Consider the following 16,579-nt stretch of genomic DNA (forward strand, 5'->3'; position numbering starts at 1 on the left):
ATAGTCCCATTTTACAGTGGAGGAAGCCAGTGCTCAGAGAGGTGCCATCTGCCCAAGCTGACCCTGCTTTTAACGGTCAGCTCTGGGGTGCCTGGGTGGCGGAGTCCTTAAGCACCTGCCTTCAGCTCAGGTCATGATCCCGGAGTCCTGGGATCGAGCTCCGTGTCGGGCTCCCTGCTTGACGGGAAGCCTGCTTCTCCCTCTTCCACTCCCCCTGCCTGTGTTCTCTCTTTTGCTGTGATTCTCTGTCAAATAAATAAATAAAATCTTTAAAAAAATTGAATGGTCAGCTCTGATATTCTCTCTCAATGAGCCCAATTCTTTTGGCACATAGAAGGCGCTCAATAAATATTTGGGTGAATGAATGGAGTTCTGGAGCTGGGATCTGAACCTGGGTCTGAGCTGCCTTCAGATGTGGTCTGGAAACTTGTTCTGAGCGCACACAGCCCCCACAGCTCCTACTTTGCTGCTTTGGGTCCTCACAGTAGCAGATAGACTTAACAGGGACTCGGTGATCCTGAGGGCAAGGAGCATGGCTCCTGGGTATTTCCTGGGCATGGGGACATGAAAGGCATAGCATGAGCTGTCATTCCAAGATGGTTTGCTGAATTAGCATTTTTCCTCCCTGATCATGGCAATGTGTGATTTGCTTTGTGGCCATGTATCGGCAGAGTGAGAGGGGGCCAAACTCAAGAAGACCCTTTGGCTGGGATGGCTGTATATTCACCTGTACCTGGGCAGAGCCTGAGTGGGACTTCAGGCATCTGGCTTCCTTCATTCAGGTGTTTGGGAAACTTCAGACAACTGGACTTGAATTCTCTTTGCTAGGGTACATAGAGAGGGAGGAGGGATATATTTAAAATAGCTGAATGGATAATTTCTTTCCCATTTATGTGTGGATAGTAACGGTGGGTTGTATCAGTGGGTCTGCTCCTCGGGCACCTACCTTGAGCATTCTGTAACTTAGTGCGTTTACTGACAGCAATCCCACACTTCTCTTTTCTCCCTTTCTGCATCCAGCAGGGAGATGGCTCCCTCCATGACCATGAACCCCATTAGCCTTCTAGCTCATAGGTCAAACTAGGCCTCATTTGTAGTGCACAGACTACCAATCACTCCTGTGCATAATCAAGAAGGAGGTACCACTGTTATCCCTACGTTATTATCCTCACTATGTAGGCCAGGGCTGGATGCAAAGAGAGGGGAAGCCATTTGTCCAAGGCCCCAATGCTTTGTGTCTAAGCACAAAGCCGCAGATCTTGGGTTTGAGCCTGGGTATTCCATCTTCTGCTCCTGTGCATCTTAACCATTCTGCTTGCACCACCTTGGTCTGAATTAGTGAGGTTTTAAGTTTATTTTTAACTAATCTTCTAGAACCTTCTGTCAGCCAGCTTCACAATGGGGAGATAACATTGTGACCTTTGTTTGTAGCTCAGCCTGGAAGAGCACACACAGGAGCTGGTTAGAGGGTAGAGAGACTCTAACTTAGTTTTTCCCCTTGACTACTCTAGCCTTTTCCTGGGATTGAGTCCTCTTTGGGCTGACTCTTTCTGCCTGCTTGAAATTCGGCCTACCTTCTGCATCTTTCTGCTGACGTCAAAAGACTTGAGACCTGGAATTCCATCTTGTGGGTCCCTAGGAGCTCTAGGAGTGCAGATGTCCAGGTTCTGTGGTCAGGACTGGGTTGGCATTATAAATAAACCAAAGCCTGGGAAACTTTCTCGCTATTAATAGTACAGACCTTCAGGGGAGGAGATCACCAAACTCGATGCTGTTAGAATTGATTTTCCCGCCCAGATGACATAGTAATGAGCTAAGTGGTTAGCTTCAGATCGCTACTGCTCCTTCCCGAGCCAGGCCCTTTAAAGACTAAAGCCACGAAAGCAGAGAACGCAGAGAACAAGTCTGTTCGGAGAGTCATGGTGGCCGTGTCGAGAGAAGGAAGGTGGGCTTGCACGGGGGAAGTGAGTAGTATTGTCTAATTCCATTTCTTCCAACTGGTTACCCACCCCCATTTTTAGAAATAGGAATTTGATTTGTTGTCTGGATTGTTGATGATATTTCTGTCTTCTCCATGCCTTTGGGTTATTTCAGAAAGTTTCTCTCCCAGCCCTGAGTGTGTCAGCGAGTGTGCGTCAGCTGCTCTCTGCGGGGAGAAAGTCTCGCATAAAACAACCCTGAGATCCCTATCGACTCCCATCACCCACGTCCCATTGTTCTGCCCTTTGCTTCTTGGCATATGCTGGTCACTGTATGTATACAATTAAAAACACAAAGCAGCCCTCTCTTGTCCGAAGGGTCTGGAATATCCCAGTGTTTTCGGAGGAGACTTTGGAAGTGGACAGAACTGTTTCCTTCCCCAAGTGAGGTTATTGTGCTCAAAATATCTCCTGGTAGTTTATTAAAGGAAACCACAGGATGGGGTCAGAGGCAGTTTCTCCTGTCTGCAGTCTCCTGTCTTGCCTCTTCTTTCTAGATCTTTCTCCCTTGTCAGCTCGTCCCCAGATGGCTTGCTGTCCCCGGGGTGGGGGGTCGGTGGTGGGTTGGGGGGGAGCAGGCCTACTTCTCTGTCCTGGCCTGGAGTTGGAGCAGCGCGGCCTCACGATGGCCCGTCGGCACTTGTCCCTGCGGGGCGTTAGGAAGGAATTTGGGGTGCAGAGTTGCGTGAGTGACTAGGATTAGGCCAGTCGGGTCTGCAGTCAGACGAGAAGTGTGTGGGCAAAGAGAACTATTGTGTGAGGCTCCTCCGGACAGAAAGCCCGCCTTCATCTTTTACTGTGCCTAATGGACAATTGAGACATTCAGCTTATGTCTGAAAGGAAAGTGGGCCGGAATGGTCTAGCAGACCTCCCAGACGAAGGCTTGTAGGAGAAGCAAATACAGACAAGGATTACCAACAGGGGAAACAACCAGGGCAGAGTCCTGGGAGAGAATGTTTATTTCCTTGCTCTCTAGGAGGGATTTGGAAAGAGCCGTAATCCTGGGTTAGGAGTAATTTGTTACAGCAAGATGATACTTGAGTGGCAGGCGGCTTCTGGCTGAGGCAGCAAGACTTGTGTGCAGGGGGGTCGGGGGCCTCCAGGAGGTCAGCCTCACTAAATCTTCACCCTGGCTCGGGGGTTTTTTTCCTCCCCAAGCAAAATGAACCAGAGGCGCCGCTGACCTCTTGGCTTCCTGAGGGGAGCGTTGCGAAGCATCTCCACATGCTTGTCACAGCCAGCCTCGGACAATAAAAATTTGGACAGGGAGACCTTTGCTGGAGCCACCGACCTCTTTCAAATGTGACAAGGGGAAGCAAAAACAAAAGGGAAATGCAGCGCGTGCTTCCCAGTTTCAGCTGGACGTTGAGGACAGGAGCCGAGGTCTGTCTCGCAGTTTTGTTCCCCCGTCGACTGACTAAAAGCACGTTAATTGGTTGCTTGTTGACTGCCAAGACTCGCGTTGTCTTTTGTTGCTCTGGAATGGCGGGGGGTGGGGTGGGGGAGAGAAACAGGACAGAATACGGAGGAGAACCGAGTCGTAGAAATCCCAAGTCTTGAGAGCCGCCGGCTGCGGAGAAGGAAAGCCCTCTTTTAAGGGTTCCTGATTTTCATATCTGCCGCAGTCCTGCCGAGTCACGGATGGAAACTAACCCGTCCGGGTCACCAGGACCCTGTTGCTCTCTGGCTTTGCGCTCTCCGAGGTCATCTCTGCCACCCGGGAGACTTGGGACGTGGGGCTTTTAACTGCCCCGCACAGTTGGAGGAAGAAGTTAACAAACCTTAACTGTCCCGTATCCTGGGGTTGGCAATACGGTGAGGAAGTCCTCTGGGAGACTCTGGGCAGGTGATTCCATGCCCACGTGGTAGCTGGAGAAACTGAGGCGCAAAGCTGGCTTGGCCTGCCTGAACCCGCAGGGTGATGGGGAATGGGCTCTGAGAGGGGTCAGGTTTCTGCTGACTCCAGTGCTCCCCTCTGTTTGGTTTGCCTTGAAACAGACAGTCTTGGGTAGTTGTCTTCTGTGTCTCTCCCTCCGCGCGTTTCATCGGGGATGTGCTGCGTTCTTCCCAGCCTCTTCGAGCCTTGGCCTTCCCCTGCCGTGGGAATGGTCCTTTCCCAGGATCCTGCCCCAGCCAGTCACGTCTGGAAGCTGCTTGTGTCCCAAGAAGCTTTGGAGGGTCAGATGTTTCTTGAAAGAATAGGTTTGTTCACCTGTTTTTCGGTTCCTTCTTTAGGCCGTATGGCATTGTGGGTGGAGGCTATGCAGACGTGACCGTGTGCGCTCCCCTACCCGCTTGTTTTTGAAATGAGTCTGATAACCATCAAGAGTCTTGGTGCACTTTTTTGTAATCCACTTTAAAAATCAAGATATAATTTACATACCATTAAATGGACGCATTTAAAGTATACAGTTCGCCGGTTTTAGTATATTCACCGTGGTGTGTAAATGTCACCACTATTAACAGAGCAGTTTTGTCACCCCCAAAGGAAACTCTGTACCCACTAGTAATCATTCCCCATCTCCCTTCCCCCCCAGTCCCTGGCAATCATTAATTTAATCTCTGTCTCCATGGAATTGTCTAGAATCCTATAATATGTGAACTTTTTGGTCTGTCTTCTTTAAGCTAGCATGTTTCCTAAAGTCATCCTTATTGTAGCGTGGGTCAGTATTGCCTTGTTTTTATTGCCAAATAATATTTCAGTGCACAGATAGACCACCATTTCCCTGCCCGTTTATCAGCTGAGCCTTGGGTGTGCTCTTACCCCAGTAGACCCCATATTTGCTGAGCTCCCGGTCCACCTGCCACTCCGTATCTTCCAGCTGATTTTCCTGGCCTGCAGGTGCCTCTATCCACTTGAGCACGTGTGTAGACAAGCGGGTGTTAACTAACGCATTCCAATCAATTGGACTGTACTTGGCCTTTTTTTTAATAGAAAGCAATAATAAAAGAATGTGGTGAACAGAGTAGGTCATCTTTGGTCTGGCTCTTAATGGGAGGTTCCTCCAGTGGCATGCGAGCATTTGTTATTTGCTAATTACCATGGGGGGCCGTGGGGAAGGAGTTTGCGCTACCCTGTCTGGGGGTGATGATGGGCGACCTGTTGGAATGGGACAGGAGGGCGAGGGCTTCTGCTCTCAAGTTCTTCCAGTGGCTTCTTGTCCTCTGACCCGTGGCTCAGGGACTTGGCTGCTTTTGGTAGGGCTGTCCTTGGCTTGGAATCAATCCATAGCCCTCTGTGGGGGAGCTGGTCTTGAGGCCGCCTGAAGACTCTGCCATGGTGAGTCCTGGGTGGCTCTGGGTACCGCCAGCAGGAGACTGTCTCTGAGGCTGATGTCCCACCTGCTCCCTGTGTAGGGGTGCGTGCTGCACTGTCTGTTTTGTCCCCGTGCATCTACTTTGCCCTCCCTCCCATTAGACTCATTCTACTCCGTCTCCTTTAAGAGATTTTAAGAGTCCTGGCCTGAAAATACTAGAACTCTACATTCTGGTTTAGAATCCCTTCATAACTGCGGGACTAAGCCACTTCATTTCTGCTTTTCTTCAATTTCATAGATTTTTAAAAAGACTTATTTATTTATTTTAGAGAGAGAGCAAGAGTGAGTGGGAGACAGAGGCTGAGGGAGAGGGAGAAAGAGGATCCCAAGCACTGAGCACGGAGCCCGACATGGGGCTCGATCCTGTGACCCTGAGATCATAGCCTGAGCTGAAATCAAGAGTTGGATGCCTAACCCATTGAGGCGGCCAGGCGCCCCTGCTTTTCTTCACCTTTTAAACGGTTCTGGAGCTTTTCTGCTTTGGCTACCTAAAAAAAATGGAGTGACAATCATTATAGAAGTTTAAAACAACTTTTGGGAAAGATGGAGCCTGCAAATAGACAACGTGCTCAGTATTGATACTGCCCTGGTTTTGGTACTTTATGCTAATTATTGATCATTGGCGTCACGTGACAATTACAGACACTTGGGCCCACTCCCAGATAGTTGGATTGAGCAGGTCCAGAGTGGGTCGGGGGAAAGTCTTGTTCAAGGAGCCAGCAAGGTGTGGGAACTGTAGGGACCATGTCAACATCATGAATTAAATCTTCTTTTATAATATTTCTACTTCCTTGGGTTTGTCCCTATACTATTGGCTAGTTTATTGTCCCATTGACTGGTTCTTAGATGACTGCTCTAGGCCTCAGTAATTAGTCCACACTGGACCCAGAGCACGAGCTTTCTGAGTGCCGCGGTAATTTGTGGGTTAGAAGAGAATGGAACTTTTGAGTGAATTTCCTCAGTTTCCTTCTTTCCTTCTTTCCTTCCTTCCTTTGGTTATGAATTTCAGAATTCCTGTTCTTTTTTTTTTTTTTTTTTTCCTGTTAGCCGTAGAAAATAGAAAATGGATTACTTCTGTTGTATGTCTCTTCCAAGCAGGAAAGCAAGTGGCTATATAGGTGAGGAGAGGCTAGGTTATGCTGTCGTAAAAAACATCTCCTAAATCTCAGTGGGTTATATCAAACTGTTACTTACTGCTCGGACTACGTATCTGTCCCTGGTGCTGTTAAGGCTCTGCTCCGTTCTTCAGTCTGGGTCATAGGTTGGTGGAAAAGCCACCTTTTCACGTGCTCTGCATTGTTGTGACAAAGGAAAACCACTCTGGAGGGTTAAGTGTTGCAGGCCAGACACAACACATGTCCCAGCTCACCAGCTGCAATGAGGCACATGACCCCACCACACCATTACGTGGGCCCGGAAGTACACAGGCCTATCATAGGCAGGGTGTGCTTACTTTTACTCCCTTACTCACTCCTCAAAGTCCTATCCAATCCTGGCATGACGCTGAAATTCTGGGATCCCTAGTGGCATGTGGTAGTCTTTCTAAAATTTGTTCCCCCATTTTTTTTTTTTTTTTAAGATTTTATGTATTTATTTGACAGAGAGAAATCACAAGTAGATGGAGAGGTAGGCAGAGAGAGAGAGAGAGGGAAGCAGGCTCCCTCCTGAGCAGAGAGCCCTATGCGGGACTCGATCCCAGGACCCTGAGATCATGACCTGAGCCGAAGGCAGCAGCTTAACCCACTGAGCCACCCAGGCGTCCCTGTTCCCCAAATTTTTATTTAAATTCTAGTTAGTGAACATGTAGTGTAATATTGTTTTCAGGAGTAGAATTTAGTGACTCATTGCTTATAGATTTAGGCCCAGAGTGAGGGAGAGGTTGCCAAAAGTGAAGAAATGAAGTGATCGTCCAGATAGTGGCGGAAGTGGGCCTGGAAAGTGGGTTACTGGACACTTTCTCCCTCTTCTGCTACCCCAGGCATGCACAGCGATGATTTTCAGAGTGACTTTTTTGGGAGGATGGAAGGAAGGCCTAGGTCCCAGTCCACGGAGGGGCTGGCTGGGTTTGAGAGGAAGGGCCTGGTGAAATTCTATCCAACTGTGCTTCCCTGGGCTGCCAAACCATAGATTCCCTGCAAAACCACTGACCTAGGAAATGCAAAAATATCTCAAGGACAGGGGTCCTTGTGAGGGCTGGTGACATGAAAAGTTTTGGTTGTTGAATTTTTTGGTTTGTTATTTGCTTGTTTTGCTCAGTTACCCCCTTAGTACCAGTGGCCTCAGTAGCTCTGGTAGAAATAATTTTCTAGTAGTTTTGGAAGAAAATAATGTTTGCCTAGTGACTTCGTTAGGGGGAAGAAGAGAGCTGATAGGAGCTGGAGAGAACAGTTCATTCCTTTGGGGCCACTGGGCCATGTTCCCTGTGAGATACTGGTATGCAAACACACCAGTGGACTGGAGGCCTACACACAAGAAGGCCAGCTGACCCAGGGTCCTCAGGTAAGCTGGGTCTCGATTCTACTGACTTCAGTTGCAACTTCCTGCTAGTTTATCTTATAGGATTATAGTGAATATGGTTTTGAACTCTAAAGGGCTCCCTAAATGTGAAGCCATACCATTATGACCTTTTGGATTGTTAGGATGAGGAAGAAAAGGGGAGCTGCAAGGATTTCATTTAAAAATCTCATAGCAACTGACTCCTAGAGATAGAAGGCAGAGCTATTAAATTGTTGCTTTACACGAGAACCTGATACCCCTCCTTTCCCCCATATGCCTTTTATGTCGAGAAATGGATAGTGACTTTAAGGGAAACATTCCTAAGTTCCTACTATGTTTAGTGTTACTTAAAAAAAAGGGCGGGGGGATAAAGTCAATCCTAGCTTCTTATTTCATTTTCTTCTGTGGCTTTTTTCCTTCTCCAAGTTCAGAATGTACCCAGCCCTCGAAGTCTTTGGTTTTCTTTCCTTTGTTAACTATAGTATATACTTGCATATGTTATATATCCCATCTAGCCACAATCACACGTTCCTGAATTTTCTTTTTCTGTAAGAAAATTTTATGGGCAAATAATGCCTCTTTAACTAGAGCCTCTATCTTAGGCTCTTATGTGGATATTTCAAAAGAAGTAATTCCTGGGGGCACCTGGGTGGCTCAGTCGGTTAGGCGTCTGCCTTTGGCTTAGGTCATGATCCCAGGGTCCTGGGATCGAGTCCCTCATCGGGCTCTCTGCTAAGTGGGGAGTCTGCTTCTCCCTCTACTTCTGCTGCTCTCTCTCTCTCTCTATTGAATAAATAAGAAAAATCTTAATTAAAAGAAAAAAAAAGAAGCAATTCCTGGGCTATGTTTTAACTGAGAACAAAGCAACCTAATCTGTGCCTCCTGCCTCTGTGGGAAAATTGCTCAAACTGATGTTGTAATGGTGGCCTGCAGGTCCTTCAGGATTCTGATGACTTCTGGTGACATTGCATCGTGAGGTATATGTGATCTATGCTAGCTTTGGGAAACCTGTTGGTACCTGTATGATTCACAGGGTAGGATAGAATATTAATCACTGCTTCTATAATTTAACTTTACTGGATATATTGGGTTTCCCTGACCCCTGGGACAGAATTACTTATTTATAGAAGATGGGCTGAATTTTCCATCTTCAAGTTCTGAGAAATGAGGTAGGTTCTGAAGAGAGAGCCATACGTGTTCTTTAACAGACCTGTGTGTGTGGGGGGCTGCTGCCCCTTGAGGCTGTGCCCCCCAACGTGAGCCCCTAAAGAAAGGCGTGTGTGCTGTTGGCGATATACTTGGGCTTCCTGTTGTCTCACTCTTGGAGTTTTTCCATTTTTCTTTAGCACGAGTGGCTTTTGGTAGCCTTTTCTTTTGTAAAGTAGAGGGGTGTCACCTTACCATCATGCTTTACCCCTTCTGGCTGGTGCGTTTGGGGCAGATCAGCATGGCCTCGGATTTGGCCGTGAAACGTGGGTCAACGGTCATCTCGCAGAGGATGAAGGACTTGTGGGTTTGGATGTGAGAGGCCACGGCTTGTGGTCTCTCGGGTTTGGGTGTTTGGACAAAGTAGTGACTTTCTGTTTTATAAGAAGCACAACACAGGTGATTTCAGGGGCTTGGGAGTTAGGACAACTCAGGTGTTGTGATTTTTCATGAGGATGGTTTCGAATGACTTTAAATTCTTGAAAAATGGATTTTCCTAGGAAGAAGCACACCTGCTGAGAAAGCTGGGATTGAAGAGGCTGTTTTGTTGTTGTACTTAGGTCAAGGATGCCTATCTCCCAGGCAGGGGAGGGGAAGCAAGGCCTTCCTGGTGTTTAAAATGAGTCCTTTTCTGGGTGATAGGTTTTTCATGGGGCCTAGTTTTCCAGAAGAAGCCAGTTTTATCTCCGTTTAGCGGTCTGGTCAGGCCCCACGGTGGCCCCCACCTCCCCATCCTGCCGGTGCCCGTAGCTGATGCCGTCTGTTGGGGGTGGGCAGCATTGGCACCGGTTTCATTCCGGGCTTGCGATGTGCGAGAGCGGTACACACCGAAAGGCTCTGGAGAGGGGAGCTTCTCAACCTAGAAACGTGATTCCCAAAGCCCACGGGGCACATTGCCCATGACCTGTGGCATTTCTGCCCGGTGCTCTTTCCAGATGATTCGATGACATGTGACACATTGCCAGTCTTTCCTGGGAAGTGGGTGAGAACTTTCGAACACGTGAACCTTTTCCAGTCAGAATTGCTCAGGGCTTTTCAAACTTCCATTTTGGAAAGGAGGGATAGTTATTTCGGAGAGGTTGTGGTCTAGTGGGTAGACCTTGTGACTGGGAGTCACGGCTGGAGAGCTCAGATTCTTTTCCAAGGTCTTCTCCCCAAACTGGAGTCTGCCAGTGACAATTCAATCCAAAATGTGGCCTTTGGGCCACTGAAAAATCGTGTTTGGCTGTCTGGATTTTAGGCCCAGTGAAGGAATGTATCCTGTCTGACACGAAATCAGGTCTTATACATTCATTCCATAAGCCATGGGTGGCAAACTGTGGCCCAGGGCCAAAGCTGTCCTGCCACCTCTTTTTGTATAGCCTTGAGCTAAAAATGGTTTTTATTATTTTTAAACGGTTGGAAAAAAAAACAACAACAACAAGAGAAGAGTACTATTTCGTGACAGGAAAGTTCTATGGAATCTACATATCAGTATATATAAATAAAGTTTTATTGGAATATGGCCATGACATAGTAGGAACAGGTATTGCCCACGACTGCTTCTGTGTTGCCGTGGCTGAGCTGTTAGGACCAAAACCAGATGGGCTGCAGAGCCAAAGATATGTATGTCTTCTGGCCCTTGACAGAAAAAGTTTGCCAACCCCGTCCTGAACAAGTAAGGGGATGGACTCCCCCTGCCTGTCCGTCTGTGAGATAGACTGACTGACAGGAAGTGCTGCCAAGCTGCTTTGGTATTTTATCAGCCGTGTGGGGTTTCCTGGGAACCTTCTTATCAGCATCATCTTTGGCCTTTGAGTTGCCCTATTTGTTTAGGAGACTAACTTTTGTACGGAGGCCTCATTGCCCTCAGATAGATGCAGGATCTTGGAGCCGCCCCTCCTTGTACTGAAAGAAGCTGGACCCCCTTAGTTGGCAGCAGGTTCCCTCAGGCCCACTTGTACCTAGATCCTGGGGGGGATCCTCTGATTCAGAAGATCCCTCCCCCTTTGCCTTTCCTTGTCCTTTTAATTTTTTTATTGGAGGAAGAGGGGGAGGAGAAGTTTGAATTGCATATCTTTTTTCTTTTTTCGCTGACAATTTAACAGGCATTTGAAAGAGCCTTGATTCCGCTCAGACTGTGGGTTTTGTATATATTTCGAGACTTTGTCCACAGGTCTGAAGCTTAACTTAAGCTCCCTGAGACATATCATAAAATATGATTTGGGGAAAAACCCTAATGGGCCATGAGCAGAACATTAGTATTAAACAAAGGATGAAACACTTAAGCCAAGATGGCCTTATATATTTATTATTATTTTTTTTGCAAAACGCAAGTTGAGCAGGACTCCATTTCAACAGTTTTCAATGCAGGAATTCCCACGGCCCCATTTGATTGCAGTTTGCTGAAAAGTTTAATGTTTTTGTAGGCAATTCATAATTTCCACGTTGAGCAGCCTGAAAGGAAGGGAGCTGGAGCGCAGTGTTGTTTTTATAGTGGGATGGTGGGAACTTTTTTTTTTTTCCTTCCCCAAAAGATATAAAACCGAAGTTGGACCAGGGGGAAAATGTGGCATGGCGTTCCAGCCCTTTTCGTAAATCTGAGATGCCCCCTCCTTCGGGTCTTCCTTTAGGACCCAACAGAATAGAATTTCCTGCTTCTTAGTGTCTCCAGGAAGGAAAAGATTTTCCTCTAGGCTCTAATCGGACCTAATTTCCTTTTTCTTCCCTTTATTTATTTATTTTCCTTATTAATAAGGACCAATTGTAGAAGATGAAGGAACCTGGGAAACCCATCACTTTTGGAGGAGGTTAATAACTTCCTTTAAAAAAATCCTGACATAATACTTATTTCCCCAGAAGGAACCTCGTCAGCCTGAATGCCAGTTATTTCCAAGGGACGGGCACAGATTTGCAGGGGCCCAGCCTTTCTGTGGGATCAAGTTGCACTGGGAGAAAGAGGTTGAGGCTGTCACCGTGGAGTCCTTGCAAGCCAGCAGGACTGGGGCTGTCTTCCTCCACCATCTGGATTTGGTTAGCTCTCTCTGGGCAGTGGGGCCGAGTCTCATTTCCTCCAACCAGTAATGTTATATAGGCAGTGATCCTGGGCTGCCCTAACATAATTGAAAATTATGTGTATTGTAGGCTCGGAGCGCTGAAATGTAGGCTCATAAAAATAGTGGTGCAGGTAGCCTGCGGAGATTGGATATGGCACACAATGAAGCTTTTATGTAAAATAAGAATTATAAGACTCCGCGTTAATATTGCATTATGGGTATGACAGTTCTCTGGTGGGGTCCTCAGGGCAGGTCTGTCACCTTAAACAAAGCCTAAATTTCCGAATTCTATGGAGCAGGGATTTGGATGCAATCAAATCTGTTTTGCAGATGGCCAAAGATGGGAACCTGTCTGTTCACCTAACCCTGCCCACTGAGGGTAGCATGAGGCGTCGGTGTGCGGCACTCAGCTGGGTGTTTTTCCTCACATGATTTTATGAGAGGAGAGATGAGTATTGGCAGGTGTTCATTTTGGTTGGCCTCAAGGAACTGATGCTATTGAGTGGTTCTGACCAATGAGGCTCATATATTTATGTGGGAGGTGAGAATGGGAAGCAGTCAGGGCGAGGTGGGGCGGAGCAGGTTCCTATGGCCCACTGGCTTGGGTTCAAGCTGAGGAGACCACGGAAACATTTATTACGTTTATTGAGTGGCTCTCAACTTGGGATGCTACTGTCCCCAAAGAAGATACTTGGAAATGACTTGTTTATAAGGGTGACTGAGGGGGGGAGTGGAGTGCCTGCTCGTATTTACTGTCTGAGAGTCCAGAATCCGTAAGTGCTGGTGCAGCCCTGACCTCATCCCCATCCCAGATAGGACATCCCCATCAGCTGACTGATGACAAACTAGAGGTCCATGGAAGCAGAGGGATTTGATGCAGAGTTGTGTGGTGTGTTACCAGAACCAGTAACCAGGTTCCTTCACAAAAGAGCCGTCTGGGTAACAGCTCTGAGGTTGTAGAAATGCTCTTACCTTGTACAGATCTAGGTTGGGAAAATGGCTGTGCACTTTGGTATGCCTACCAAAGGTATACTAGAAGGTATACCTTCTAGTTTTAGGTGTAACTGTGTTTGGTTTTAATTCGCTGGGCAGTTGTATCTTTAAGGAAGCTCTGAGAAAGCTTGTGTGTGGCTTTTGCCCTTCTATTTCATATGGGATTTGAGCCAACCCTTCCTTCTTTCTGGACTGCCCTTGGCTGTCCTTTGTCTTTCTGTTGAAATCTTTCTGCCTTAACAAGACCTACTCGGTGCAGCCTTCCCAGTATCTTTTCTCAGAAATCCCATCTTCTTTCTTGACATTCCCGAGGCATGATTCTCAGTCTGCCATTTCTACTACATTCTATCTAGATTGAATCTGAGTGTGAGTTGGTTCCCTCACACAGGCATAAGCTCCCTGAGGGCAGACATCTTTCTTAATCCTTCACAAGAAGGCCATGTACAAAGAGTTTAATTAATATTCATTGAGTAAAATTCCCTATGATTTATATGAATTTCATATAAATTCCCATATAATTTATATGAAAACTAGCCATTTAATTTGCTTTGGGACCTCTGAAAAGATAAGATGGCCTCTTACATTCCCTCCAAGAATTAACTGGTGCCTTACACAGTGGGCCTTCAGACATACAAAGGCTGGTGATGTCCTTGTTAAAGTCTAAACATTGTGTCCTCAGTTCTGTTCAGTTTTCTGAAGTTTTCCTGAGTAAAATTGGTGTGATGTCACCCACAAAGTGAAATGTTTTGGTGTTGCTTATACGTGTGCTAAGTATCTCTGTGACTGAGCAAGCCACCTCACCTCACTTTTTCTTGTTTGTACAGTAGGGAGTTGGGTCAGTTTATTGTTCAAGTCCTTCTGAAAGCTGACGTATCACTTGTGACAGAAGTAACTTCCTTTTCCTTGTGCCATGTATTTTCCACCTCAGAGAAGAGCGGTGATAGACGTCGTTGGCTTATACCTTTAACTTAATTTCTGTGGTAAATTAGTGCATATTTAAGAATTTTCTCAGGCCTTTTTGAGATGAATGTATAATTTGCACTATGTCCTATTTGTACATCTTTTCCTGAGAAGTATTTTTTTTTCAAAGATTTATTTATTTATTTGAGAGAGCGCATGAGCGAGCAGGGGAGGGGCAGGGGAAGAGAGAGGATCTCAAGTAGGCTCCCCGCTGAGTGTGGAGCCCAGCGTGGAGCCCAGCTTGATCTCAAGACCCTGATGTCTTACTATTTTTTTGAACTGAGCCAAAACCAAACATTGGACACTTAATGGACTAAGCCACCCAGGTGCCCTGAGAAGTAGTTTTGTTTTATAAGCTTTTGGGTTGGATGAGGAATTCCATCCTCATCTACTGGGGAAGTTTCTACTAAAGGACATTCGCACGTGTATGTATGTATACTCAACTTTGAAGTATAGGATGATGGCATTTTAGAGGTGAAGGTCACTCAAAGAGCAGATCTGGAATTGGTGGTCTCCTAGACACCTCCGGCTGGAGACTCCGGTTTGCTTTTTTCCTTTGAAAGGCCTCTGTTCCCTCCCTTCTTTTCTCTCCCGCATCTCTATGTTTCCCTCTACACAAGGCAGGATTAATGAAATCCTGTAACTTGGAGCCAGCCTGACGTTTGATTGCAAAGACCAAACTCTAGTTGCTGATAGTATTGATGTTCTAGAAACACACCTGTTGAACATGAGCTCTAATCTAAGGAAGAACCTGTTGGTGTGGCATGACTTTTCTGTTGATGTTGTTGTTATTTGCATGCTTTTTTTTTTTTTTTAAGTTTATTCAGTGTTGTTATTTGCATGTCCTTGTAAGTTACTCATCTGTGTATCAGGCATCCCAGGAGTTATATCTTGGGATAGCGGTTTTGCGTTTCTTTTCTAAACTCAGTTGCCACATTCATTTTGTTTCCTTCCTCCAGTATCTCCAGATGAAATGGCCACTGCTTGATGTCCAGGCGGGGACCCTCCAGAGCAGACAAGCCCTCAAGGATGCCCGTTCTCCGTCGCCGGCACACATTGTCGTAAGTGACCTTATAAAGGCATTTGCTTCCTTTACTGGGGGGAGATGAAGAAAATATTCTTTTGTTGATAACGGGCGTTGTTTATCCATTTTTCTCTCTTTAAAAAAAATATTTTTGGAATAGTCTTGGATATGGCTTATATCTAGAAGATATTTGTTTTCTGGTATTGTATCTTAGTGATTGTTATGCACCTGGAAATTTTCCAGGTCTTTCCACCACTCCTTCCTCCTGGTGTTGGGTTGGTCTAGCCTTGTGGTCTCCAGTTAATGGGACACTATCACCATGGTTTGGGGGAGACTGGAGATGGTGCCAAAGCAATTAAAAAAAAACAAACAACCTCAGATCCTTTTCTGAAAAACTCATTTAGCGGAGGTGAATTGCAGAAGAGGGAATTAGAAAATTCAAAAGGGAAGCGCTGGATTTGAGACTTTCCAATCCTCCCCACCCAAATTTATGTTAATTGTTGGAAAGTAACATTCTACGTTAACATCAGCAAAATTTTATCTCTACTGATTGATTGTAAATGGAGAGAAGAAATGAATTTGGAAAGGCTTAAGTTAAACTTATTTTGTACGTCCATGGCTTTGAGAGCCTGTGGGTTTATCAAAGGAAACATTTGTTTTTACTAGTGAGAGACTACAACATAGAGTATGTGTCTATATACATTTTTAATGTACATTTGGATTTTGTAGGCTATGAAAGTGGAATTTATAAATTAACCTCTTGAGAAGATGGCTCAGTATTATTAGAATATTCTCTTCCGTATGTTTATATCATGAGCTGGACTTCATACTTTTGAAATAATTAATGGGAGACACATTTTTATAACGAATGTATGACAGGTAGAATTATGCAAAGGATGAAATAATTCATGTATTTTTTATTTAAGTACCACAAAATGTTACCCATTAATCTATTTTGCCTCTATGTTACTTGTAATTTCTAAAAATGGCAAAATGATTTTCTTAAGTAGAAAAATCTTAAGACGCATTGTGTCAGATTTCAGGCTCACTGCCTCCTTATTTTGTAGCTTGGTGTAATTGAGTATATATTATTTAATGAATTATGCCTCTGTTATATGAATATTAAATATATGTGTGTGTGTGTGTGTATATATTACAAAGTGATTTATTTCCATTAAACCACATCTTGAGTCATCGTGTGTGAAAATGTTCTACAAATTCTTATGTTATAAATGAGGCACAGAGCAAGGTTGACATTTTCCTAGAAGCTTCCTCCTTCCCTCAAGCCTGTAGTAACACGGATACTCATGGTGACACTCACTCCTCCAATGTCAAGATTTCAGGGCTGGAAGCGACCTTAGATCATCTCGTCCCCACCTGCTCTCAGAAAAGGAAACAGGCCCAGAGATGCCCTGAGTGAACTGCCCAACGTCACACGCTGAGTTAGTGGCCAGAGCGAGGATGGGACCCAGTTCTCGGCTCCTCTCCCGGGGCCTCGTAGCTTGTTCTTTCCTAAGGGAGTAGAAAGTCACTTCTCTGTGACTGGTTCTGTTCTGCGAACTATAAATT

General features: G+C 45.8%; 1 protein-coding gene across 37 annotated transcripts in view; it reads left to right on the forward strand.

Moving 5' to 3' along the window:
- TCF7L2 (transcription factor 7 like 2) overlaps positions 1-16,579 on the forward strand; it is a 197,799-nt gene that overhangs the window by 62,058 nt on the left and 119,162 nt on the right. For 36 of the 37 annotated variants that reach the window (XM_044240523.1, XM_044240528.1, XM_044240527.1 and 33 more), the window contains one exon: positions 14,946-15,047. In XM_044240523.1, coding sequence (XP_044096458.1) covers positions 14,946-15,047 — 102 coding nt within the window. Of the gene's footprint in view, positions 1-1,904; positions 1,965-14,945; positions 15,048-16,579 lie in introns of those variants that run through there. The other variant, XM_044240546.1, reaches the window with a different exon arrangement.

Source organism: Neovison vison, chromosome 2 (genome assembly GCF_020171115.1).
Source record: "Neovison vison isolate M4711 chromosome 2, ASM_NN_V1, whole genome shotgun sequence".
Lineage (NCBI taxonomy): Eukaryota > Metazoa > Chordata > Mammalia > Carnivora > Mustelidae > Neogale > Neogale vison.